Source organism: Brassica rapa, chromosome A04 (assembly GCF_000309985.2).
Source record: "Brassica rapa cultivar Chiifu-401-42 chromosome A04, CAAS_Brap_v3.01, whole genome shotgun sequence".
NCBI classification, from domain to species: Eukaryota; Viridiplantae; Streptophyta; class Magnoliopsida; order Brassicales; family Brassicaceae; genus Brassica; species Brassica rapa.
In genome coordinates, this window is record NC_024798.2 from 2,414,404 (window position 1) to 2,441,615 (window position 27,212).

Here is a 27,212-nt window from a genome sequence, read left to right on the forward strand (position 1 = left end):
ATCAAAGTTTGGTTGGCGCCAGCAGAAACATACATTCATTCAGCATAAATTGTTTTAATACTAATTCAGTAACATGCTAACATGTGTGATATCTATAATCCATTAAATTAAAACACAAAGTTGATATCCATAATCCACATAAAGATAAGGTCTACCATTAAATGAAAGACAGCAGAATAAGACAAAAGCTTTAAAACAAAATACAAAAGACCAAAATGAGATACAAAGCCTTAACAAAGAGTTAATAGTCAAAAGGCCATCCACTATAACCCATATTGGCTTGTTGTTGCTGATGTTGGTGATGATGCTGATAACGAGTATACTGGCCTTCTTCTGTATTGGCTGTGTTGTTTGTTTCTCTACGGTTTTGTGTAGAGCTTGAGCTAGACGATCGGAACGGCCAGACACTAGAGAAAAGGTTCCTTCTTCTATTGGTACTTCTGTTCTGTTCACTCTGTGCACTTAAAGACGATCCTCTTGACGGTAACTCTTTACGACAAACCGGGCATGTATTATGCTGAACCAGCCACGGGACAATGCAGTCAGAATGATATACATGTTTACACGGCATCTGTTTTGCTTCAGACTTCAACTCAAACTCCTCTTTGCAAACCGGACAGTGAGAGTCTGACGACTTGAGATGCTTCTGTATGATCTTGACCGTTGGTAATGCATCAATAGATGATTTCGCTGCAGGTGGTGGACCTCTATGGTGACTTGTCCCTGAAGAAAGCTGCTCCAATGAGATATAGAGGCTTTTCTTAGTTAATGGCTAGAGTGCGGTGAACACTGAGTGAACAAATCGTTGTGGTTCTTTAGCTCTCGATGGTTTTATCGGAGTTAGTTGGATCAATGGCGGATGCAGCATGAATTTTTTGAGGGGGCAAATCACACATAAATATAAAAACTAGACTTAAAAATGTAATTTTTACTAGAATAAAACAGCTAAAATTTGGACATGTCCCAAAGAATTTTAAAATTTCATGGGGGCAAGTGCCACCAACTCAGTGCACCTAGGTTCGCCACTGAGTTGGATCAAGTTTGCTCAGGTTCTATCTTCACAAATTGGTATCAGAGCCAAGTTCTCTGGTCTGAGCTTGGTTAGATCAATAGAAGAAGAAGACGATTCAAGATGGCGACTCACCAGTTCGATGTTCGACGGATCGGGGGATTTCTCGATCTGGAAGAAGAGGATGTACGCAACTCTCAGCGTACCAGGACTCAAAGATGTTCTTTCGGAGACCTCCCAAGATTCCAAAACAATGGAGTCTAAAGAAGAAGACCCGGAAAAAAGAAGAAAGAAAGATGCAGACGATGTAGCAAGATCAGAGGGAGATGAGAAAGCCATGAATCTCATATTCATGAGCGTCAGTGATCAAGTTCTAAGAAAGATTGACAAGTGCACAACAACAGTTTTTATCTTCACATAAGTTTTAATGAAAAGCAGGAAAAACAAAAGAGGACATACATAGATAGTGTTGAAGTTTGCAAATCAAATTTGTCTCGTCTGACCGGTCCCGTCGCAATTCGAGTTATTTTTTTATTCAAAAATTATCAATGCATGGGCTACAACAAGAAAATATTAAATCTGCATCTGTCTTGCTTTAAATTAGCAGATAATTCACGATATTCGTGGATAATATTAATAATTATATATTTTATTAAAATATACCAGAAAAATATTAATAATTAATTTTTTATAAAATTTAGTATATTTATTAAGAAAATGTTTTCTTTTTAAAAAGGATAATTTAATTTTACGTATTAACAAGTATCCGCTATTTAAATTTGCCTAATCCTACATTCAATTCACATTGGCGCCTGCAATATAAATATTTCAAATGGGTTAACCCGTATACTTACCCCGTCGTGGGGGAAAACCAAGCGGAGTCTGCAGGTAATAATAATTAAAATTTCTAGCTTTGCACATATGTATGCGAACTTCATTAAAGCTCTCCATTCAACTTTCTATCTTTGCTAAAAGGTGTTCCATCTTTTTTTAATAATATAAAACTGAAAACTATTAGTCCAGAACCAATAGTCAGGCAAAGAGTTTGTGACACTAACACGTTTCAAGTTCGATCAACCTGCTGCACAAAATTAAGTCACATTTAGACATCTACTCGTGTGTATGGATCTTTGCTTACGGCCTATTTGCAAACCCAGAGATATGATTTATCTATAAAATGCACCTCTTTTAGAAATTAGACGGGATTTTCAATAGGCCTGTCATGCCTCCAGATTAATCAAAAATAAATAAAAATCATTAGCGGTTCAATTTTGTAAAGAAAAATATGAATTTTCACTATGAACAGTAAAAACACTTCATTTAGGGAGTGTTCTACTTCAAATAAAAGAAGTTTCTTTTTTTTTCTTTTTTAATTAATTCAAAATATTACTGTTATAATAGCAATAGTAAACTATAAAACATTTTAAAAATTAACTAAAATTACATGCAAAAATAAAGAAATAAAATCTCAAAATTTATTTAAATGACTAATTATAAAATATAATAGAATTTATTGAAAGCACCCTAAGATAATACTAAAACATATTTTATTCAAAATAAGAGAAAAACTCAAAATGATAATATGTTATTTTCATCATTTATTTGAAAGTTTTATAACATATATAGTCCTATTGTTTTGTTAATTTGAAAACTAAATAAAGAGATAAGACATAATGCAAGCACTTTACCTCAAACCATTCACATTGTAAAGATAACAATAACTTTTCTTAATATCAACTTGATAAAGTAGATATTTGCATCCAACTTTGAAAAGGTAAAGTAATCTCTATAATATTATTTGAGAAGTTTTTTTTTTATATGTCGTTCTTACGGTGGCTCTTAAAATGGTTAATTACAATAATTACCTTATTAAAATATCATTTTAGATACTTAACATTTTACCAAAAAAATAATAATATCATTTTAGTATCTTTTATGTAAAATTTTGTTAATATTTGTTTCCAAATCACCTTATTATCAAAAAGAGAGTATCTTTGATATAAATTTATAACAGTTTTAAAATTTTAAACGTGTTATTTAATGAAAACTATTTTCCTTTTATATAAATAAAAAGGAGTTAATTTAAAAAGGCAATATATTCATTTTAAATATAGATATATATTAAATTTTATATTGTAAATATGTAATTCAATAAAAACGAATTTCACATATATAAATCAAAAAGGAAAATAAAATAAAATAAAATATATTTCTTATAACAATAGAAACCTTTTTATATTTAAAAACTAGAGTTTAAGAGAAAGTATTATAATATTAAATAGGAAATATATTTTGAATAAAGATCTATATCAATATCTCTTTTATTTAAAACATATGGTTTTGGTAAGTAATTTATAATAATTAAAGAGGATGATAATTAAGAAAATTTAATTAATACTTATAGAAGAAAATACATATTTTTGGTAAGTAATTATAAAACAGAGACATTGAGTCAGCTTAATTCTTTAAAACATTGTCATTTCTTACATTTATAAATATAAAAGACTAATGCCTATCGTTAAACAAATCAGTTAAACAAACTAACAGTAATAAATACAGTCTTTAAAATCATTATAGCAAGAACAAGAAAGATGGATCCTCCGCCTAAAGTAATAGGTAAGGCAAAGGTACATTACTCAACAATAATAGGTAAGGCACAGGTGCAGGAGCAGCAGCAACAAGAACAACAAGATCTTCCTCGTCCTTCTCCATTCGACGAGTTGTCTGCAATTTTTTATCCTCCAAAGCAAGAAACCTCAAGACTTGGTGGTGGTTCCACTGGTGATCCCTCTCTTAAGTCCAGTGTGTTTTCAGGAGGATCAATCAATACCGGTTTAATAGAAGAGATCGTGAAGGAAGGAATGAAAATGAAGAAAAACATTTGATTAACTATGTAATTTGAGTGGAATTTTCGTTTTTACCTTTTCATTATAAATAAATAAATGAGATGTCATTTGTAATATCATGATCTTTTGATTATCTACCGTAACAATGCTGTTTTTACCTTTTCATTATAACAAATTAAGATGATGTTTTTAATATCATGAGCTTTTGATTATCTATTTTAAAATTCCATCTTGAAACAATATTTAATCTAGTTTCGTTGATTAATTAATTAACATAGTTGAGAACCTCGTATATTTTTCCATGGAGGTTGGAATTCCGTTATGAAGGTTAAACAGCCACGTCGAGATCCTCAATTAGTAAGTAGTTTATCAACAACAAAGACAATGAGTCAACTTCATTATTAATACATTGCCATTTCTTACATTAATTAATACAACAGACTAAACCCTATCACTAACCAAATTGTTAAACAAACCAGCAGTAATGAATAAAAGTCTTTAAAATCATTATAGCAAAAAAACACAAGAACGATGAATACTTAGCCAAAGCAAACAACATGTTAAGGCGCAAGCCGCACCAGCAGCAGCACAAAACAACAAGATCTTCCTCGTCCCTCTCCATTTGATGAGTTGTCTGCAATTTTTCATCCTCCAAAGCAAGAATCATCAGGAGTTGGTGGTTGTTCCACTGGAGATCACTCTCTCATGTCCAATGTGTTCTCAGGAGGATCGAGCAATACCGGTTTATTAGAAGAGATCGTGAAGAAAGGGAAGAAAGAGAAGAAAAACATTTGATTATATATGTAATTTGGGTGGAATAATTTGTTTTTCCATTCATCATAAAGAAATAAGAAGACATTTGTAATATATCATGAGCTTTTGATTATCATTTTTTTAACTAAGCGATTTTGATTATCTATTATAAAAATGGTGTTAAAACAATATTTGATTCAGTTAATTAATTAACCTAGTTGAGAATCTTGTATATTTTGTCATCGAGGTTGGAATTCCATTAGAAGAGTTTTAAAAACTACGTTGAGATCCTCGATTATTATAAACGTTATTTATGCATTTTCACTTTTTGAGATATCTTTGCTTGAAATTAAAAGAGAGTTTTACAATAGTCTAAGAAGAAAAAATGCCAACGGAATAAGAAAATATCTTGAGAAACAAAGCCAGCATAAAATGTTTTTTTTTACAACTAATTAATTTTCCCCAAAAGCAAAACCCTTTAAAAAATAAGTAGAGTCATAACCAAAATAGAACTAATTCAATATAACATAAAATGAAAGAATACCATATGGAATGCAATTTTTCGACACTTCCAGATCTTAGGAATGAGATTTTATTGTCTTCGCCTAAAAAGCCTCAAAAACAACATGGTTAAGCACATGTGCAGACAGTGCAGTGCAGGAGCAGCCGCAAAAACAACAGGATAAGGCACATGAGGGTTAAAATGCCACGTCGAGATCCTCGATTATTAAGTAGTTTAGCAAACAAAGACAATGCGTTAACTTAATTATTTAATACATTGCCATTTCTTACATTAATAAGTGCAAGACTAAGCCTATATATCATGAACCAAATTGTTCAACAAACCTGCAACAGTAATTAATAAAAGTTGAAGTAATCAGAATATCAAAGAACAAGAAAGATGAATCCTCAGCACAAACAAAACATGGTAAGGCGTACGAGCAGCAGAAAAGCAAGAACAAGATCTTCCTCGTCCTTCCCCATTCAATGAGTTGTGTAAAAATTTTCATTTTCATTCTCCAAGGGACGGAGTACGCGATCTTTTTTTTTTGAAAAAAAAAGAACCTCAAGACTTGATGGTTGTTCCACTGGAGATCACTTTCTCAAGTCCAATGTATTCTCAGGAGGGTCGAGCAATACCGCTTTATTATAAGAGATCATGAAGGAAGGGAAGAAAAAAAAAAGAAAAACATTTGATTCTCTATGTAATTTGGGTTGGATTATTATACTACAAGAAAACAAAGAGATTCTGATGGCCAAAATCGTCGGAAGTTCGTCGGAAAAGGCCTATTCCGACGCATTTCTGACGAAGGCGTTCGTCGGTATCATTTCGTCGGAAAAAAAGAATTCGTCGGAATTTCGTCAGAATTTCCGACGACTTTCTGACGAATACCGAGAAATAACATTCTGACGAACTTCCGACAATATTCCGATGCGGACACACGAGACTAGAGTTCATCGGAAAAACTATATACCGACGGAGACGGATCCTCTGAAGATTCCGACGAACTAAGTTCTCGGTAAATACCGACGGAGTCTGATTCGTCGGTAAATACCGACGGAATATGACTCGTCGGTAAATACCGACGGATTACGATTCGTCGGTAAATTCCGACGACTCACCATTCGTCGGTGTGTTCCGACGAATCATAGTCCGTCGGTATTTACCGACGAGTCATACTCCGTCGGTATTTACCGAGAACTTAGTTCGTCGGAAAATGTCAATTTTAATAATACGAATTAATTTTGCATTTTTATATATATTTTTTATATGAAAAATTAATTAATAAATAAATAAAATCTGAAATTTAAAACTAATAATATTATAGAATTTAAATTCATACAAACCGAAATAGAAAAAAAACATTCAGAAAATTTAAAATTCATGCAAAACGAAAGAAAAAAACATTCAGACAGTTTTAAAAAGCTGAAAAAAACTAAGAACTCGAAGACATCAAACGATCTAGCTTCTGCATTATCTCGGCGTTGAACTTCTTCTGGGATGCCAGCTCAGCAAGGATAGTGGCATTCTCCGAACGGATAGTGGCATTCTCCGAAAGGATAGTGGTGTTCTGCTCCTCCAATGCCCCAATCCGTTCATCTTTGTCATGTAGCTCCTCGAGAATCATGGGATCGGCATACGGAGCTTGCGAAGAAGACGCCGGATACGAAGAAGCACGGCGGGCCAACCCAACTAAACGGCCTCCTTTCCTTTTAGGAACCGCCTACAAAAATATTTAAAGTTAGTAAATATAGACAAATTAGTAATCGACAATATAAAAAAATATATTAATAAAAAAAATTACCTTTTCAACCATCTCATTTATTTGCAATAGGGACAAGTTGGTTGAAGCTCCCGTAGAATCGCCGTCATCAGAGAGAGGCTGAGATTGAGTTGCTATTTCAGCTTCCACCAAATCAACGACACCTTTGATCACGGGATCCTGAATTTGACCTGTCTTCTTGTTAGTGTGAGCCACCTTAATGAGTTGGAGACGATCAACGGGATTACCGTCATTTTCTTCGATCTAAAAAACCGCCATTATTAGCCAAGGAATATATAAAATATTTATTTAAAAAATATAAAGATAAATAATTAAAAAAAACTTACAAGTTCATCTTCCTTAGTAGACATAGAGCAAGCGCCGAGGTTGTGCACATACATACCTTTCCCGCCACGATCGCTCTTCCGGTTCTTGGAGTTCCTAGAAGACGTCTCTGCAGTTTCTTCCTTCTCCCAATGAGCTATCAACTGCTCCCACACCGTCCCGTTGATGAACCGTGGCCTCTTGTTCTTCTGCCAAACTGTCTTCCACGCGTTTATCTGCTTCGTATAAGAGTCCATGGCTTTTTCGTTGAATTTCTTACGGACTGTTTCCGTGAGATCGGAGTGCCAGTTGAACTCTTGCTACAAAACAAACATAATTTAATAAGTAAATATATTTTAAAAAATATAAATACTTTAAAAAAATGAAGAGTTTACCGCAAACTGACGAAACCACAACTCTCGTTCTTCGAAAGGAATCACACTCCACTTTGAATATCCAAAACGAAGCATGGAGTACATCATCTGGTTGATGCTCCTGCTAATGCCATTTTTCGACTTGGTGAACCTTTAAAAAAAATACAAGTTAGTTAACAAGTTAATTAATGGAAAAAAACATAATACTACAAATTAAAAAAAATACTAACCAAGTGCTATGTCCTCGTCGTGGGTTGGGATGGAGAACCGGGAGATGCTCTCGACCTGGTTGTTGAACCAATAGATCAACTGGCATGACCCCCGGATCCTGTTGAGCAGCAGCGGGAGGGGCAGCGGGAGCTGGAGCGGGAATATATGCGGGAACCGAGTTTTGTTCGTGAGACGATCCCGATGCACGGGAACTGCTCACCGAACTACGTCGAAGACGGGCTGCGGGGCGGGGTACATCCTCGGACCTAAAAAAAATTAATTTATCAAAAATCTTTTCAAACCATTTCTATTTTTAATGTTTTCATTTATATATTTACAAAAGGTTTTATAAACGTTTAAAAAAAACAACTAAATTTTTTATTATACATGATTTATATATATATTGTATACAAAATTATAAATTTTTATAATTACAGAAAAATGTTGTTAAATATTTTTAAAATTTTTAAAAAACGTTTTATTATACATAGTTTATTACTGGAAATTTGTAAAAAATTATTAAAATTTTAAAATTTTTTATTATACATGATTTATATATATATATATGTATACAAAATTATAAATTTTTATAATTATAGAAAAATGTTGTTAAATATTTTTAAAATTTTTAAAAAACGTTTTATTATACATAGTTTATTACTGGAAATTTGTAAAAAATTATTAAAATTTTAAAATTTTTTATTATACATGATTTATATATATATATGTATACAAAATTATAAATTTTTATAATTATAGAAAAATGTTGTTAAATATTTTTAAAATTTTTTAAAAACGTTTTATTATACATAGTTTATTATTGGAAACTTGAAAAACGTTTTTAAAAATCAAAAAACGTTTTAAAAACAGGAAAACGTTTTGAATTTTAACAAAAACACAAAATAATTCCAAAAAAAAACTTAAACAACAATCCAAACAACAATCCTAACTTATATATCCTAAACTATCCATTCAATCCTAAAATTTTCAATCAAACAACCTAAAATCCGAGATCTAACTTCCAAAACCCTAAAAAATTGGGATAAAACAAGGTTGGGATGATTCTTACATGATTTGGGGTTTGGGGAAGATGATTGGGGGCCGGAATGGGGGCCGCCGGTGATGGGGGCTCGAGAACGGCCGGAATCGCCGTGAAAGGGAGAGAAATCGCGGAGAGAATTGAGAGAGAGCCGGAGGCGGAAATAACGAAGAAGGAAGAAGATGAGTAATTATATTTAACAATTCCGACGGACACGGGTTCGTCAGTATTCCGTCGGTATCATTAAATATATATCAATTGGCGGTCCGCGAAAATTTCACGCGGTTTGGTTTTCCCGGGTAAATTACAATTCCGACGGAATTAAGTTCGTCAGTATATTCCGACGGAATACTGACGACTCATTCCGACGGAATACTGACGACTTAGTGTTTAAGGGTTGGTTACAAGTTTCTAAAAGCAAAATCCAAATAATTATTATTATTATTATTATTATTATTATTATTATTATTATTATTATTATTATTATTATTATTATTATTATTATTATTATTATTATTATTATTATTATTATTATTATTATTATTATTTTTGATAACTTTGGTGTGATCCCAAAGACTTTCTGATTTGAATTATTAATTTTACCTTTTCATTCTAAGTAAATAAGATGACATTTGTAACATAAATCATGAGATTTGATTATCTATTATCAAAATTGAGTTTTGAAACAAAATTTAATTCACTTTCAGTTAATTAATTAACCTAGTTGAGAAATTCGTATGTTTTGTCATCGTGGTTGGAATTTTGTTATAAGAGTAAAAAAAAGCTACATCGAAATCGTCGATTATTCTAAATGTTATTTATGCGTGTTTTTTATGAGTTTTCACTTTTCTTGGACGTTTTTGATTGAGAATTTAAAGAGTTTTACAATAGTCTAAAAAGACAAGGCCAACTGAATAATAAAAAAATCTTTGGAAACAAAGCCGGTGTAAAAGTTTTTTTTTATATAACTGAATTTTCTCCAAAAACAAAACCCTTAAAAAAAATAGAGTCTCAACCTAAAACTGAATTAATACGAGATAACTTAAAATGAAAAAATACCATACTAAAATGCATTTTTCTACACTTCCGGATCATAAGAATGAGATTTATTGTTGTCACCTAAAACAAAGTGTTTTCATTTGTGCGGATTTTTTTTAATTTATCATATTTTCAATATATAAAATATTTTAAGTTTAGAAAGTATCCTTTTTACAAATTTCTAGTTTATATTCTTTTTTCTCAACAAAAATTTCGAGTTTATATATGCCAAAAACTAAAGGAATAATTTTGTTTTTTTTCTGGTAGTTAGAACATGTATATGAAGTTCCAGAAATAGACTATCTACAATGATTTTCTCGATTTTTAGAGTATTTTCACAAACCGAGTATAGTTTATTTCTAATGGTTTATTCTATAGTTTATGCTATTAATATTTTAAATATATTCTGTTTCTCGTTTATGACTAATATTTTTATTTATAAAATTTACAATCTAATCCCATATATTGTATTTTTGCAACATTTTCGCAAAATATGATAATTATACTAAAAAATTCAATATAATAAAATTACATTACATTATATATCAAATAAATTTTACTTAAACATCACCATTCGTGAAAACTTAAAAGTGATTGTTTATGTTATATATCATTATCATATTCATTTTAAACAAGAAAAAATTATATCACATTGGAAAATGTAATATGACATTAATTAAGTCATGTGCAATTTCCTTTATGAATATTTATATTGTTGGTAATATTTTTTAGTTAAGGTAACAACTAATAAATTAAATCCTATATCGCCAAGTAAATTTTCTTTATAAATTTTGTTTTTTGGCAAGAAATTTGAAATAGAGTATTGACTAATAATTTATGTATCGCATTTAAATTAATATATATTTATATACATATCACATTAATAAAAAATAAACTAAATATAATTACAATATAAAAATTTCTACATTAAGTTATATATCAAATTTTGGTGTATATATATAAGAAAAATGAATTATAATTAAGTGTGTCTTAATAATTACAAAACCAAAGTAATATTAGCCAAGTCAAAATTTTGTTGATTGTTAAATGATTGAAATTTTATAGAAGTGGTTTTATTATGTGTCATCAGCATATTCACTCAACATGGAAAATATGACATGACTGGTTAAATGTGACATGTCATCATTTAATTGTGGTACAATATAACATCTTTAAATTAATAATCTATAAATTAATATACACTAAAATTTTCTATAAAATAATATAATTTTATAGTCGCAAATTGAGTTTTTGGTTCAGTTAGTATATCGATAAATTAATATTTTTATAATTTAAAAAAAAATATAGTTTTGGTGTAACCCAACATTATTAATTTATAGAGGTTTCACTGTATATACAATTCTTAATAAATATTAATATTTGTGGAAGCTCCTTCAGTCCAGTGGTTTGACAAAAGATTCATAAATGCTTTTACACGAGAAGGACTGGAGTTCAAACCCCAGAAAACGCAATTAATGCACCTTATGGGAAAAAAAAGTTACAAGAGATCTTCAGCATGGTGCATGGCGTATCATCGAACATGAATTTCATAGGGCGGCTCGGAGTGATACAGTCAGACGTGCATTCTCATATGATGGTAGAATTGTCGGATATATATTTGTCTATGTAATATTTTTTATTGTTGTAATAGCATAATTAATCAGACATAAAAAAATATTCATATTTTGGTAAGGCTTTTAAAATATGGCAATAACTAATAGCTATTACATTCCTATTAAAGTAAATAACATATATCTTATTAAAAATAAACTAAATATAATTACAAATCACGCTCCTCGGATTGTTGTTAGGTTGTAGTTATCAAGGTCTGTTCAAAGAAAGAGCTGAGCATTTTCAGATGATGAGTTCACATTTTTACCTAAGCGGCTAAGCCCCAACGTTAAGGGATGCATGGTGGATCTGTATGGACGAGCAGGTCAGCTTGATAAGGCTCTTGAGATAATACATGTGTCTTCCTGCCATGAAGATCCTGTATTGTGGAGAACCCTTCTTGGCTCTTGCAAAATCATCCGCAGGAATTTGGAACTAGAAGAAGTAGCTATATATGAAGAAACTGATGCAGCTCAAGGCTTTCAATGCAGGGGATCACGTGCGTATGACGTCAATATATTCTGCAGCGAATGATGCTCAAGGTGTTTGCTAGAATGTGAAAGCTAATAAGAAGCCATGATTTACGGACAGTTCCAGGCTGGAGTTGGATTGAGATTGATGATCAAGTTCACAAGTTTGTTGTATGACAAAATGCATCCGGAGTGAGCGCTAATTTAGGTCCTGTTTGTTTGTATATCTTCTGTGCATCCACATGGTCTATCTAGATGTCTTATCCAGATGCTCCATTTGGGTGTTGTTCATTTATTTATTTCGTCCATGCATCCAGATGAATCATCTGAATGCAATTATGTTTGTTTGCTTTTCATTTTTTTAAATTGCATTTAGGTGGACTTGTTAATAAAATTACTAAAATATATTTTTTACGTTTCGGCGGAAAAATAGCATTTTTACGGTTTTGGCAGAAAATATTTTTGCGGTTTTTGAGGAAAATTGTGTTTTTGAGGAAAAAATGCAATTTGTGATTTTGGCGGAAAATACGTTTTTATGGGTTTGGCAAAAAATATGTTTTTGCGGTTTTGGCGGAAAAGTGCATTTTGCAGTTTTGGCGGAAAATGTATTTTTGGCGAAATAGTGCTTTTTTGCAGGTTTTGGCGGAAAAAGTTTTTTTTTTTTTTTTTGTCATCAACAAACAGACTCATATAGACTCTGCGAACCAAACTGGTAACTCCGCATCCATGTGAACGACGAAAGACAATTGTTTTCTGGCACATCGTGCTAGACTATCCGCCTTTTGATTTTCCGTCCGGGGTACATGAATGATCGTTGAGCTAGTAAAACATGTCTTTAGTAGCTTTATGTCGTGCAGGTAACTCTCAAACGCCGGCCATTCCTCTGGTTCCGAAACCATCTTCACCAATTGAGAACAATCCGTAGCAAAAGTAACCTGAAACTGATGTAAATTCCTCATGCATTCCATTGCCCATATCAAAGTTTCCATCTCTGCATGAAGAGGTGAAAGACATGCCCTAGTATTCCTTGCACCCATCAATCCCTGAAAGCCCTCGAGTATGCTATACCATCCTTGACCTGAATAAGGTTCTTTATCTTTCCAGGAACCATCTATAAAACACCAACGACCAACTCTCAGCTGCCGATTCAAAACCTCATTCTGTGGTGGAGCCTGCTTAGTCTTAATCACCTAGGGCTCTGCCCAAAGTGTTGATTCAGTTTCTGCAAGCGTAAGTGCATCATTCTCTGGCGGAAAAAGTTTTTTTTCGCGATTTTGGCGGAAAATGCATTTTTGCGGTTTTGGTGGAAAATGTACATTTTTTTTGCGTTTTCTTACGGAAAAAGTGCATTTTGCTTTTTTGGCGGTTTCGACAGGAAAATACGTTTTCCGGTTTTGGCGAAAAAATACGTTTTTCCAGTTTTGGCGGGAAAATGCGTTTTACGGTTTTGGCGAAAAATGTAGTTTCCGGTTTTGGTGGGAAATTGTGTGTTTTTGGGTTTTGGCTAGAAAATGCTTTTTGAAGTTTTGGCGGGAATATGCAATTTTGTTGGCGGGAAAATGCTTTTTCGATTTTAGCGGGAAAATGAATTTTCCCGGTTTTAGCCGAAAAGTGTGGTTTTACTGGCTTTGCCGAAAAGTGTAGTTTTATGGAAATGTGTGTTTTATGTTTTTGCGGAAAGACGTATTTTGCGGTTTTGGCAGAAAGTGTTTTTCAATTTTTGCGGGAAAATGCATTTTTTTTTAGTTATGGCAGAAATATGTATATGAAAAAAAAAAGAATTTACGGTTTGAAAATTATATTTTGATTTCAAAATGTCATTTTTAGAGATGGGTTTTTAAAAATTCAAATAGGTGATCCATGTGGATGTAATATTATAATGCACAAAACGAACATCGATTTGTATCTTCACCTAGATGGATCACCTAGGTGAGCAAACGAACAGCACCTTCCACCGAACTAGAGGAAGTAACCCGTCACGCCATTCTAGCTGGTTACAAGGCGGAGGACTAAAAAATAACTGGTTGAGCTCTCTCTGAACTGTCAGTTGCTTACAAAATATGTGTCAAAAGAATTCAATCGGGAGATGATTTGTTTTTTTTATTATTGTTAAAGATAGAGTTAGGTTTCATCACTTAAACGAGTGAGAGTGCTCTTCATCAGGTGTGATAAATAGTTTCAGGTTCCAAATTGTACATGGTTTGCTCTCTCTCTCTCTCTCTCTCTCTCTCTCTCTCTCTCTCTCTCTCTCTCTCTCTCTCTCTGACTGAAATATATAAGAGAACTGTTAAGGAAATTTTCCTTTCTTTTTACAACCGTCTCAAGAATATTATTTGCAAAAAAAATTATTTAGATGATAATGCACCAAAAACAATATAATTTCAATTTTAACAAAGAAAATCATATCCATAATCCATTCACACGTATTTAGCATCCATATAAATAACAAACTCACTAACCATTGAGATTAATCAAAGCTTTCGTTGATAAAAGTGAAAAAGTGAAGTTGCTACTCTAGACCACTCTCCGTGAAGATGACTCCTCAGAGAAGCAAGCGCAGTGAAACGCCACAACCCTCTCCACAACACGAACCCAACATGCAGTCTTCTTCTTCTTCTTCGGCCTCTTCGTCTTTAGCTTATCCACCGGGCTATAGGTTTGTACCAACCGACGCAGAAATCATCTATTATTACTTGAAACCCTTCTCACCAGACAACAAAAAATCATGGCCAAATCTTCCCATTCATCACGCAAACATCTACGAGTCTAATCCACTACAACTTACAGGTATGCCTCAATTAGTGGTGGTACACTTCTTTTAGATGCCCTAAAATATATTTTTTCTATATAATTTTACACAATATCATACTATAACTGGATAAAAGTAAACCCGTCAGTACTTGGCTTGACTCTTGGAAAGAACTTAATGACTACTGTCTAGACGAACATAAAAGGTTCATAATTATTATTTGAGAATATAGTTAAGCAATATATTCTTTGATAAAAGTGCATAAACAATTTTAGCAAAAACAAAAGTGCATAAACAATCATAAAAACTCTACAAAATAACTATAATAAATTATCGTTAAGATATAAATAAATATTTATATGAAAAATTTAATGAAAAAAGACTATTTATATTTAATGTTCTAATCCATAGTTGAATTATCTCTTTATTTACAAATTATAGTTGCTTTTGTTTCTTTGTTTGTGTGTGTGAATCAATCTTTATTTTGATTTGAAACAGCGGAATACAAGAAGGGTAATCTTACGGAATGGTTCTTTATATCTGAGAGGACAAAGATTAAAACAAACGGCCAGAAACAAAAACGTGTTGATCACAATGGAGGATACTGGCATTCAAAAGCAGTTACCAAGAAGATTAAAGTGAAAAAAGATGTAGTTGGCTACAAAACCACACTAAATTATTTCGTTGGCAAACAACCAAACGGAGAAAGAACAAACTGGTTAATGCAAGAATACTGGCTTGAGTCTTCCGGCCATAACAATACGGTATGTATTGTGTCTTGTTTTCCAAGTTATTCAGATTGTGATAGTTTTGTATTATGTTAACCTTTTTTTTTGTTTGGTGTGTGTATGAAGGTGGATTATGCTTTGTGTAAGATTTATCTGAGTCCAACGGCACAAAAGAACATGAAAGAAGAAGACGTTGAAGAAGTAGAAGAGGAGGCTGTGCAGCCACGTACTGTTGAGATTCAGCAACCGCAACCACCGCAGTTTTATCCAACCCCGTTGGTTTCACACCAACCGCAGCCGCTGCCGCAGTTTTGGCCTACCGAACTGGATTCATATCAACCGCAACGTCAAGATAATGAGTATCAAGAACCGCTCCAAGCACAGCCTCTTAATACTATCTATCAACATCAATCGCAATGTCCTAATAATGAGTCTGAGTATCAAGAACCGCACCAACCACAGCCTCTTAATACTATCTATCAACATCAATCGCAACGTCATAATACCGAGTCTCAGTATCAAGAACCGCACCAACCACAGCCTCTTGATACTATCCATTATCATCAATCACAACTTCATGATATTGAGTATCAAGAACCGCACCAACCACAGCCTCTTGATTCTATAGATCATCATCAACCACAATGTCATGATAGTGCCTATCAAAATCCGCCCCAACCACAGCCTCTTGATACTATCCATTATCATCAATCACAACTTCATGATATTGAGTATCAAGAACCGCACCAACCACAGCCTCTTGATTCTATAGATCATCATCAACCACAATGTCATGATAGTGCCTATCAAAATCCACCCCAACCACAGCCTCTTGATACTATCCATTATCATCAATCACAACTTCATGATATTGAGTATCAAGAACCGCACCAACCACAGTCTCTTGATTCTATAGATCATCATCAACCACAATGTCATGATAGTGCCTATCAAAATCCACCCCAACCACAGCCTCTTGATACTATCCATTATCATCAATCACAACTTCATGATATTGAGTATCAAGAACCGCACCAGTCACAGCCTTTTGATAATATCATTCATCATCAATCGCATCAGGTGCAGTTTTGGCAAGAAACATCTGGGTCACATCAAAGGCAGCTTCAGGATCAGCTCCCACAGTCTTGGGCAGCCCCTTTGGATTCATACCCACCGCGTTGTCACGATATTCAGTACCCACAACCGCAGCCTCTTGATGCTATTGAGTATCAATACCTGTATCAATCAGGTCCATTAACAACGTATAAAAACGTTATTGAGTCTTGTACTCAAGACAAGTCAAATGGTGATATCAAAAAGGTATGTATGTTTAAATAGGGTTTGCAAAGTTGTTAAGATTGTAGAGTCCTGTATTTAACTTCTTGTGTTTCTGTGTAATAGGTGGATCATGCTCTCAAGATTCATTTGACGCCACGGGGAATAAAGAGAGAAGTAGAGGAAGAAGAGGTTGAGAAGAGGAAGAGGAAGAAGAAAGAAGGAGGCGTTGAAGCACCAAAAGAAGAGCTTGAGCAGCTGATCAACTCTCATCAGAACTCAAGCGATAATGATTCTTTTTTCACTGGCTTCGTTGATACACACCTACTACATATAGACATAGAGTCGTCCATCAGTAACTGTTGTTTGAAGAAATCTCTAGACGAGAATTGAAGAACATTACACACTCATCTCATCTGTCTATGGAGATCTGCTCAGTTCTTTCTTTCTGTTTCTGTTAGCTCTCTATCAAGCTTTTTGGATAACAATGGTTTATTTATGGCTTTTGTTATCAGTTAATCTTTGTTTCCTTCATTACACATTCTCTAAATCCAAGAGATGTGTACTCTTCCCATCTCTGTTGCCTTTCTAAACTTGATATTACACTAACTACACTAGTCATGACACGTGATAAAATATTAGCTTTCACTGTCATTAATTCGGCAGCAAAATATATAAAATCGCATTTTACATTATCAAGTTGGCAAAAATATGTATTTTAAATCTTCGAGTTTAACATATAACACTTTAAACAATGAAAGTAGTTGTAATAACATACAATACAAACTATATAAATTAATACTCGATAAATTAATAAATACTATGAGTTAATAAATTTCCCGGTGCCCGAGTTGGAGCCAATTCAAAATATGATAGAAATCGATAAAATAAAAAGATAATACCCTCTGTTTTATTTTAAGTGTTGTTTTGAGTTTGTGCACACAGATTAAGAAAACAATTAATTTTGTATATTTTCTATATACCTATATACCTAACAATATTTCAACCAATACAAAAATTAATTTCTGAATAAAATTAATAAATTTTTCATTGAAAGTTGAAAACGACACTTATTTTGTAATAAATAAAAATTTCTACAACGACACTTAATATTAAACGGATAGAGAAATTTTTTAGTGAACCCTATATAAATATATGGTCCCATTAAAATCATAAATTAATAATGTTTGAATATACATTTTACAGAAGTACAAACAAACAGTTATATCATTTTTTATTTCACAATAGAATTACCTTTATATTTTCTTAACACTTCAATATACTTTACTAGTATATAGTACAATAATATCTAAAACTCATTTAAATTTTATAAAACATATGTTATATACACAATATAGTATAATAAAAATAACGTGAAATTTGAGTTTCAAAATTTAATTCATTTATATACGATAAAAAAATTATTTGCATATTTTATAAAAATTAAAAAAAATTAAAAAAAATCCAGAGAAGAAATTTCTTTTCTAAATTAATAACTTTGTATATTAATAAAATATCTCAGTTCCAACATTACTAATTTAGTACCAACACAAACACAAACCGGAGTTTTTATTTTTGTCTGAAACGAAACAGGATTTCGATTTCGTACAAAGATTTCAGTCTCATTTTGGCCATGATAGCCTGGTTACTGTGGATCCAAATGGGCGGAGTGGTGGTTTAGCTCTTTTTTATAATAATGAGTATCAAGTTAGAGTCATATATTCTAGCAATAGAATGATAGACGTGGAGGCGATGGTTAAAGGAAAACAAGTTTTTCTTACTTTTGTATATGGGGATCCGGTACCAAAGCAAAGAGAACAGGTATGGGAGAGATTAACTCGATATGGATTAGCAAGATCCGAACCTTGGTTTATTATTAGTGATTTAAACGAGATTACTGGGAATCATGAAAAGGATGGGGGATCCCTAAGATGTGCAACATCTTTTATTCCTTTTAACAATATGATACGGAACAGTGGGCTACTGGAATTCCCGGCTCGTGGAAATAAATTTTCATGGCAAGGAAGGCGTGGCAAAGGAAAGGATGTTGTGACGGTCAGATGTCGATTGGATCGAGCCTTGGCAAATGAAGAATGGCATACGTTGTTCCCATGCTCCTACACAGAATATTTGAGGTTAGTGGGATCTGATCACCGTCCTGTAATCGCTTTTTTGGACGACAAGTTATTGAGGAAAAGGAGAGGACAATTCAGATTTGATAAGAGATGGATAGGTCAGGAGGGGCTTATGGAATCAATAGTGACAGGATGGACGGAGAATCAGGGTGGGCAAATTGAGGATTTTGTTACAAAAATTAGTAATTGTCGGCATGAGATCTCTTCATGGCGAAAGGATAATCAGCCATATGGGAAGGATAAAATTAAGGAGTTTCAAAATGCGTTGGAGGAAGTTCAAACAGATAATAACAGATCTCAGGAAGAGATTCTTGAAGTCTCTAGGAAATTACAACAGGCTTATAAGGATGAGGAGGAATATTGGCATCAGAAGAGTCGGAATATGTGGTATTCATCTGGAGATCTTAATACCAAATTTTACCATGCTCTAACGAAGCAGCGTAGGGTCCGAAATAAAATAGTGGGACTTCATGATGATATGGGTAATTGGATTACTGAGGAGAATGGAATCGAGAAAGTGGCAGTTGATTATTTTGAAAGTCTGTTTAGTACAACCACTCCAACTGACTTTGATGGTTTTTTAGAAGAGATAGTCCCGTCTATTTCTCCCCAAATGAATCAAGGTTTATTGAGAACAGCAACAGAGGAAGAGGTCAGACAAGCCTTATTTATGATGCATCCAGAGAAAGCGCCAGGTCCAGATGGGATGACAGCTCTCTTTTTCCAGCATTCCTGGCATGTTATTAAGAAAGATGTGGTAGATATGGTGAATAGTTTTTTGGTGACAGGTGCTATGGATTCAAGGTTAAATACTACTAATATTTGTATGATCCCGAAGACAGAGAGACCGACAAGAATGACAGAACTGAGACCGATAAGTTTATGTAATGTGGGTTACAAGATTATTTCGAAAGTTCTGTGTCAACGATTGAAAGGTTGTCTTCCTAGTCTAGTATCGGAGACACAATCGGCTTTTGTGGAAGGCAGGTTAATATCGGATAATATTCTTATAGCGCAGGAAATGTTTCATGGATTGAGAACTAATAAGTCATGTCAAAATAAGTTTATGGCAATTAAAACGGATATGAGTAAGGCGTATGATAGGATCGAATGGAGTTTCATTGAGGCTCTCTTACATAAAATGGGTTTTGATGTTCGATGGATCAAGCTAATGGTGGAGTGTATATCCTCGGTTCAGTATAGAGTACTTCTTAATGGACAGCCGCAAGGCCTTATAATTCCCCAGCGAGGGTTACGGCAGGGAGACCCTTTGTCTCCTTATTTATTTATTTTGTGTACTGAGGCTCTAATTATGAATATTAAGAAGGCGGAGAGAGTCAAACAACTAACCGGTATGAAGGTAGCAAGAGCTTGCCCAGCAGTCTCGCACTTACTATTTGCCGATGATAGCCTTTTCTTTTGTAAGGCAAATAAGGAAGAGTGTCAAACTATTCTCAGAATTTTGAAGGAATACGAAGCGGTTTCAGGCCAACAAATAAATTTTCAGAAATCCTCAATTCAATTTGGTCACAAGATTGTAGAATCTAGTCGTCAAGAATTAAGAGACATATTGGGTATTCAGAATGTAGGAGGAATGAGATCTTACTTAGGGTTGCCCGAAATTTTGGGAGGATCTAAGGTTCAAGTGTTTGGTTTTGTCCAAGATCGTTTAAATAATAGGGTGAATGGATGGACTTTCAGATTCTTTACTAAAGGAGGTAAAGAAGTGATTATTAAATCAGTGGTCACGGCTCTACCAAATCATGTGATGTCTGTGTATAGGCTACCAAAGGCGACAGTGAAGAAGTTAACCAGTGCAGTAGCTCAGTTTTGGTGGAGCCCAGGAGGGAGTACAAAAGGCATGCATTAGAAATCTTGGGATAAATTGTGTGTTCCTAAAGACAATGGTGGTTTAGGATTTAAGGATCTCATGGATTTTAATACAGCGATGCTTGGTAAGCAAATGTGGAATGCTTCACCTCTTGACCCGATCCGTTCTTACTCCCCGTCATATGGCTGGCGGAGTATTATATCTGCTAGATCTCTGGTTTGTAAAGGACTAATTAAAAGGGTGGGAACAGGTTCATCTATTTCGGTATGGAATGATCCTTGGATCCCAGCCACTCGCCCGAGACCAGCAAACAAAAAAATTCAAAATAGTTACCCGGACCTCACAGTGGATTCTCTCATTAATTCGGAATCCCGAACTTGGAATCTTCAGGCAATTAGGGCTGTGGTGGATCCTCATGATGCAAATATCATTGAGAGTATTCCATTAAGCAGAAATCTGATGGAAGATAGAAATGGATGGCATTTTACTAATAATGGAAAATATTCGGTAAAATCAGGATATCAAGTGGAGCGGGTTTATCCTGACAGAGAAAAACCACCAGAAGTTTATGGGCCCACAGTAGATGACCTTAAAGCCTTCTGTTGGAAAGTACAGTGTCCGCCAAAGATACAACATTTTCTATGGCAAATCCTCTGAGGGTGTATAGCGGTTTTGAAAAATCTAAAGGCGAGAGGCATACAGGGGGTTATATGCTGTGCTCGATGTGGGGAGCCGGAAGAAACAATAAACCATGTATTTTTTGAATGCCCACCAGCACGTCAGGTATGGGCTTTATCTAAAATCCCATCGAACCCCAATGTATTTCCTACTGAATCTGTTTTTGGTAATATGGATCATCTTTTCTGGCGAGTTACTCCAAAAATGGATGATCATCAATTTGCTTGGATCTTATGGTATATCTGGAAAGGTAGAAATAATAAAGTGTTCAGTAATCTGGATGTTGACCCAAGGGAAACACTAAGATTGGCAGAATTGGAGTCTACACTTTGGGCTGTGGCACAGGTGAAAAAGAACCAAACGCCGGAAATTCAGGCACACACCAGAACCCCATTGGTAACGTCAGGGCGCTGGTGCTTTATAGACGGGTCATGGAAAGATAAGGATATATTTTCAGGACAAGGGTGGTATAGTATCCTACCGGGTTTCGATGGTTTATCAGGGGCACGGAAGGTAAGGGCATGTCTTTCACCTCTACATTCAGAGATAGAAGCGCTGATTTGGGCAATGGAAAGTATGAGGAATTTAAGACAGTTTCAGGTTACGTTTGCAACGGATTGTTCTCAATTGGTGAAGATGGTTTCGGAACCAGAAGAATGGCCAGCATTTGAAAGTTATCTGAAAGATATAATAGTCCTACAAAGGAGTTTTTACAACTCAAAGATCGTTCATGTACCTCGGACGGAGAATAAAAGGGCGGATAGCTTAGCATGCAGTGCTAGAAAACAACCGTCTTTCGTCGTTCACATGGATGCAGAGTTGCCGGTTTGGTTTACAGAGTCAAGTTGAGTCTGTGAATGTCTTGTTGTCAAAAAAAAAAAAAAAAAAAACATTACTAATTTAGAGAAGTTTTACTATATTAAACACTAATATGTGTTCGTCTAATCATGAGTTACTGTTCATTATACGGTAATAATGGATGACACTGGATTTACAATTTTTTGAAAATTGTTACTTTAACTAACTAAATATTAAATTAAAATAATTAGATAAAAAAATATAAGTAACAGAAAATAAATAAAAAATCATTTAACATTTTACAAATTCCAAATTCAATTATTATTTATTTAAAAATTAAAAATATTATTTTAGAAAAGAAATTATAAATTTTTAAAAAGAAATCAAAATAATATTTAAAACAAAACTTTTATAAAATTTTCATATGCTTCAATTTTCTTATAATATTTTTAAGTTTGTAGATTTCTTAAAAAAAATTATATGAATCTAATTTTACAAAAACTTCCAAAAATAAAATTTTGGACAATTTATATAGGAAAATTAAAGCATACAACAAATTTGTTTTTCTAATAGTTAATGAAAATTTCAATATTTTACTATTTAAAACTATATTTTTAAAGTTTTGAATAAAAATAGTTTCAATTTAAAAAAACTAGATTTTTATTTGAATTTTGAAAATATTTTATATAGTTTTAAATTGTAGATAATTTTACTTATTTTTATAACTTATATTACTTTATAAATTTTTATGTAATTATTATTACTTTTATTGTTATTGTTAATTAAAATAATAAAAGTTTTTTAAAAATCAAGTTTTTACCGGCCAATGCATATAGCTAGTTATAATTTCGACGTGGAAAACAAGTAAGTTAATTTTAATTACAATTTAATATTATACTGAAATGATTTGGAGAAATTGCTTGAAATATCATATTGGATACCACATTTCAAATATACACTCAATCAAAAATATTCTAACATTTGGTTTATGGTTTATTGATTATTGGTTAGGATTCAGTATTTATAAGGCGAGATTGAGTTTAAATTTTCTATAAATAAAATTTTAGACATTTATAAATAGTTACAATAATTTAGTCTTTTAAAAAGGTATGTATGTTTAAATAGGGTTTGCAAAGTTGTTAACATTGTAGAGTAATGTATTTAACTTCTTGTTTTTATTCTTGTTTTTATATGTAATAGGTGGTTCATGCTCTCAAGATTCTTTTGATGCCAAGGGGAATACAGAGAGAAGTAGGGAATAAGAGGATGAGAAGAGGAAGAGGAAGAAGAAAGAAGGAAGAAGGAGACGTACGTTGAAGCATCAAAAGAAGAGCTTGAACAGCTGATCAACTCTCATCAGAACTCAGATGATGATGATTCGTTTTTTACTGGCTTCATTGATACACACCTACTACATATAGACATAGAGTCGTCCATCAATAACTGTTGTCCATCTCCCTTTTATTGATGGACGACTCTATGTCTATATGTAGTAGGTGTGTATCAATGAAGCCAGTAAAAAACGAATCATCATCATCTCAGTTCTGATGAGAGTTGATCAGCTCTTCAAGCTCTTCTTTTGATGCTTCAACGTACGTCTCTTTCTTTCTTCTTCCTCTTCTCATCCTCTTCTTGGGGAAGCAATTTTGTGACGTTGAGTCGCAGAGAGACATTAAGGTTAATCATGATTAGTGATCAAGATAATCTAACAAACACAAAGAAAATAGATTCAAGATTCAATCTTTCACCCAAAATATCAATATGTTTTAAGAGAAAACAAGATATATCCAAATTAAGGTCTAAAAAATATTTATAGAAGGCTAAAACTCGAGCTGGGTCAACCCAACAAGCATGGATTGACCAATAAAAAGTTGGGTCTTTTCGTTTGTAGTGACCTGATAAGGTCGCTATGGTCGTAGCGACTTATCTTGGCCGCTACAATGGTGGTGCTGCAACACTTGGAAAGTTTCATAAATCTTGATTCTATAGCAACCACTCAATGTCGCTATGGGTGGCCGCTATAGAAGTTGCTCCAAAATTAGCGACTCATGAAGGCCGCTACGTAAAGCCGCTATGTTATTGGCTTCCGTCTCTCTCCTTCATAGTGACCACCACAGGCCGCTACGCTTGACCGCTAGGATCCTTCAATGACTCATCTACACTCTTAGGACACCAAAACACTCTTTTGGCCACAAAGTTCATCATGAAGCTCTCTCCAACACCTGATAAGGACTAATCCATGACAATGCAGCCTAAATATGTGTAAATGCTATTCTAAAGGATCAAAATGTACAATAATGGATGGTTAAAACAATGTAAATATGCAAGATATCAACTCCCCCAAACTAAAATTTTACTTGTCCACAAGTAAACTTTCAAGATTAAGAAGGAGATGAAGTTTGAAGGAGGGAGCATATAACCAAAAGAAACCCTTCAAAGCCATCAATGTGTTATCCTTACATAATCATACTAAATAGCAAGAGCAAAACATCCTATTAAACTCTAACTTTTTTTGACCTATCTCAACTCCTTGATCTTTACAAACAAGCCAATCAACCAACTCTCACATTCATTAGACAATAATCATAAGTGCATTCTTGCAAATGGGCAATTGGTCCTAATCGTTTGGCTTGGTGAGAAAAAAGGCTTGAAGTTATAGTGAAGTAAGAGGGTTATCAAGTTCTTTTCATGGTGGTTTACTCTCAAGAACAAGTAGTTTGCCATTATGCATGATATACCTAAGAAAGATAACAAATAAAAATTCAAAAGTAATAAAATATATTTTTTTTAAACCTAAAAATACAAGATATAACAAAATTTATAAAATTAGTTTTAAATTTTTAAATATTTAAAAAGAATTACCACATATATTACCAATGATGATGAAAGTTTCCGTCATATCATCGATGGCGGTTTATAACATATCGTCTTTAATAATATTAATGTGTGTTGATGTGTTCTGATAAATCGTTTCTGACGGTAACAATTTTTGACGTTGTAACAAATTTTAATATTAAATTTTAAAAATTGACACCGCCAGAAATGATTTATCCATAAGCAAATATTATCATTATTAAAGGCGATATGTTATAAACCGTCATCGATGATATGTCGGAAACTATCATCATCATTGGAAATATGTCGCTAATTCTTTTTAAGATTAAAGCTAACTTTTAAAAAAAATTGTATCTTTTAATTTTATGATTTTTTAAAATATTTCATTAATGGTTAATTTTATAAAAAAAGTAAAACTAATTTTTGTTTTTTTTTAAAATTCAAAATGATTTTTTTGAATTTTGTAATATCTACTTATTATTTTAATATTTTATTAATTTGGAAAGATTTTTAAGTTTGAAATTTAAAGTTTTTAGATGTTTTTTTTGAGATTTAGTTATTTTTTCAAAATGTTTATGTATTTAATTATATATTTTTTAATATTTTTAATAAAAAATAAAAACCCAACATGTCATCATTTCAACCTACAAAATGAATAGTACGGGTCACTTATTTGACTTGAAGAACAAGTAAACCTCGTTGGAGGGTTTTAAAAGTGCTAGTCAAATAAGTTCAAGGTTTAAAGTGTTTGTGAGTGCCACTTTGAATGTCTTTTATGCGATTTTCCAAAAATTTTATTATATGCTTTGTGAATGTTTAATTTATTTAATTAGTATAAAATCCACTAAGATGGTAGAGGATACACATTTTTTTATCAAATCTTTGTTATTTAAAATCGTTAGTTGTCATATATATTTTGATCACTCTAGTTAATTTTGAAGATTTTATTTAAGAAAATAGGGAAGGATCTTTTTGGTATATTACTAATTAGTTTTATGATTACTTTAAAAAATATAATATATGTTTAGATGGACCAACAAGTTTTTCTAAAGATTCTAAAAGTTAGTCTTGTAATGACACGTGACTTCTCAATTTATATATAAGAGATAGAAGAGAATGCATATGATTTTGGTAAGGAATTATGAAACAAAGACATTGAGTCGATTTAATTCTTTAAAACATTGCCAATTCTTACATTTATAAATACAACATACTATATTGATAAATAAATCAGTTAAACAAATTATCAGTAATACATAAATTCTTTAAATTCATTATAGCATCATACGAAACCTCAATTTCCCTAATTCATCAGTAATACAACCTCAATTTTCTTAATTCATAACCAATCACAATTATCTATTGCCACCATGTACAGAAACCTCAACTATGGCTAATTTTGGCAAGATACAAAACTATCGATTTCTAAAAACATTCTCGATAAACATTTGTTTATAAAATGTGTGTCCATTAGAAGAGTTTTAAAAACTATGTTGAGATCCTCGATTATTATAAACGTTATTTATGCATTTTCACTTTTTGAGATATCTTTGCTTGAAATTAAAAGAGAGTTTTACAATAGTCTAAGAAGAAAAAATGCCAACGGAATAAGAAAATATCTTGAGAAACAAAGCCAGCATAAAATGTTTTTTTTGTACAACTAATTAATTTTCCCCAAAAGCAAAACCCTTTAAAAAATAAGTAGAGTCATAACCAAAATAGAACTAATTCAATATAACATAAAATGAAAGAATACCATATGGAATGCAATTTTTCGACACTTCCAGATCTTAGGAATGAGATTTTATTGTCTTCGCCTAAAAAGCCTCAAAAACAACATGGTTAAGCACATGTGCAGACAGTGCAGTGCAGGAGCAGCCGCAAAAACAACAGGATAAGGCACATGAGGGTTAAAATGCCACGTCGAGATCCTCGATTATTAAGTAGTTTAGCAAACAAAGACAATGCGTCAACTTAATTATTTAATACATTGCCATTTCTTACATTAATAAGTGCAAGACTAAAGCCTATATATCATGAACCAAATTGTGGATAGAATAGAGAGAAAGGGGCTCTATTTTTCTCTCTCTTGGCGATTCTCGACGCGATCTCGTTTTCTGACCGTTGCTCCGCCGCTGCTCCGCCGCTGGAGGGCTCTGGCTCGCCGGCGTCTCTGCTCTGCCTCTGCTCTCGCCTTCTGCGTCTCCCCCCATCCATGCCTCGATGCTCCGCTCGAAGAAAAAGT

The 27,212-nt window shown here is 33.0% G+C and overlaps 2 protein-coding genes across 3 annotated transcripts; one reads left to right on the forward strand and one right to left on the reverse strand.

Moving 5' to 3' along the window:
* Positions 1–69: 69 nt before the first annotated feature.
* Positions 70–4,034, reverse strand: LOC103863098 (E3 ubiquitin-protein ligase RZF1). Its single transcript, XM_009140844.2, has 2 exons — positions 1,145–4,034; positions 70–733 (listed from the first exon to the last, which is right to left on the reverse strand). Exons 1-2 carry the CDS (start codon positions 1,361–1,363, stop codon positions 242–244), a joined length of 711 nt encoding a protein of 236 aa, XP_009139092.1. The 5' UTR covers positions 1,364–4,034; the 3' UTR covers positions 70–241.
* Positions 4,035–9,463: 5,429 nt separating this feature from the next.
* LOC117133730 (adenylate cyclase, terminal-differentiation specific) lies at positions 9,464–22,507 on the forward strand. Of its 2 annotated transcripts, none has more exons than XM_033290620.1 (2): positions 9,464–16,735; positions 16,817–22,507. In XM_033290620.1, exon 2 carries the CDS (start codon positions 18,425–18,427, stop codon positions 20,693–20,695), a length of 2,271 nt encoding a protein of 756 aa, XP_033146511.1. In that variant the 5' UTR covers positions 9,464–16,735; positions 16,817–18,424; the 3' UTR covers positions 20,696–22,507. The 2 variants fall into 2 exon arrangements, with proteins under 2 accessions (XP_033146511.1, XP_033146512.1); XM_033290621.1 differs by having other exon boundaries at positions 16,817–18,204.
* The last annotated feature ends 4,705 nt before the right edge of the window (positions 22,508–27,212 follow it).

Bases quoted from the DNA above. Each gene is read 5' to 3' on its own strand.
- LOC103863098 (XM_009140844.2), bottom strand. From the start codon at position 1,363: ATGAATATGAGATTCATGGCTTTCTCATCTCCCTCTGATCTTGCTACA. The intron at 734-1,144 runs GTGAGTCGCCAT...TCATTGGAGCAG, and splicing joins ATCCGTCGAACATCGAACTG to CTTTCTTCAGGGACAAGTCA.
- LOC117133730 (XM_033290620.1), top strand. From the start codon at position 18,425: ATGATAGACGTGGAGGCGATGGTTAAAGGAAAACAAGTTTTTCTTACT.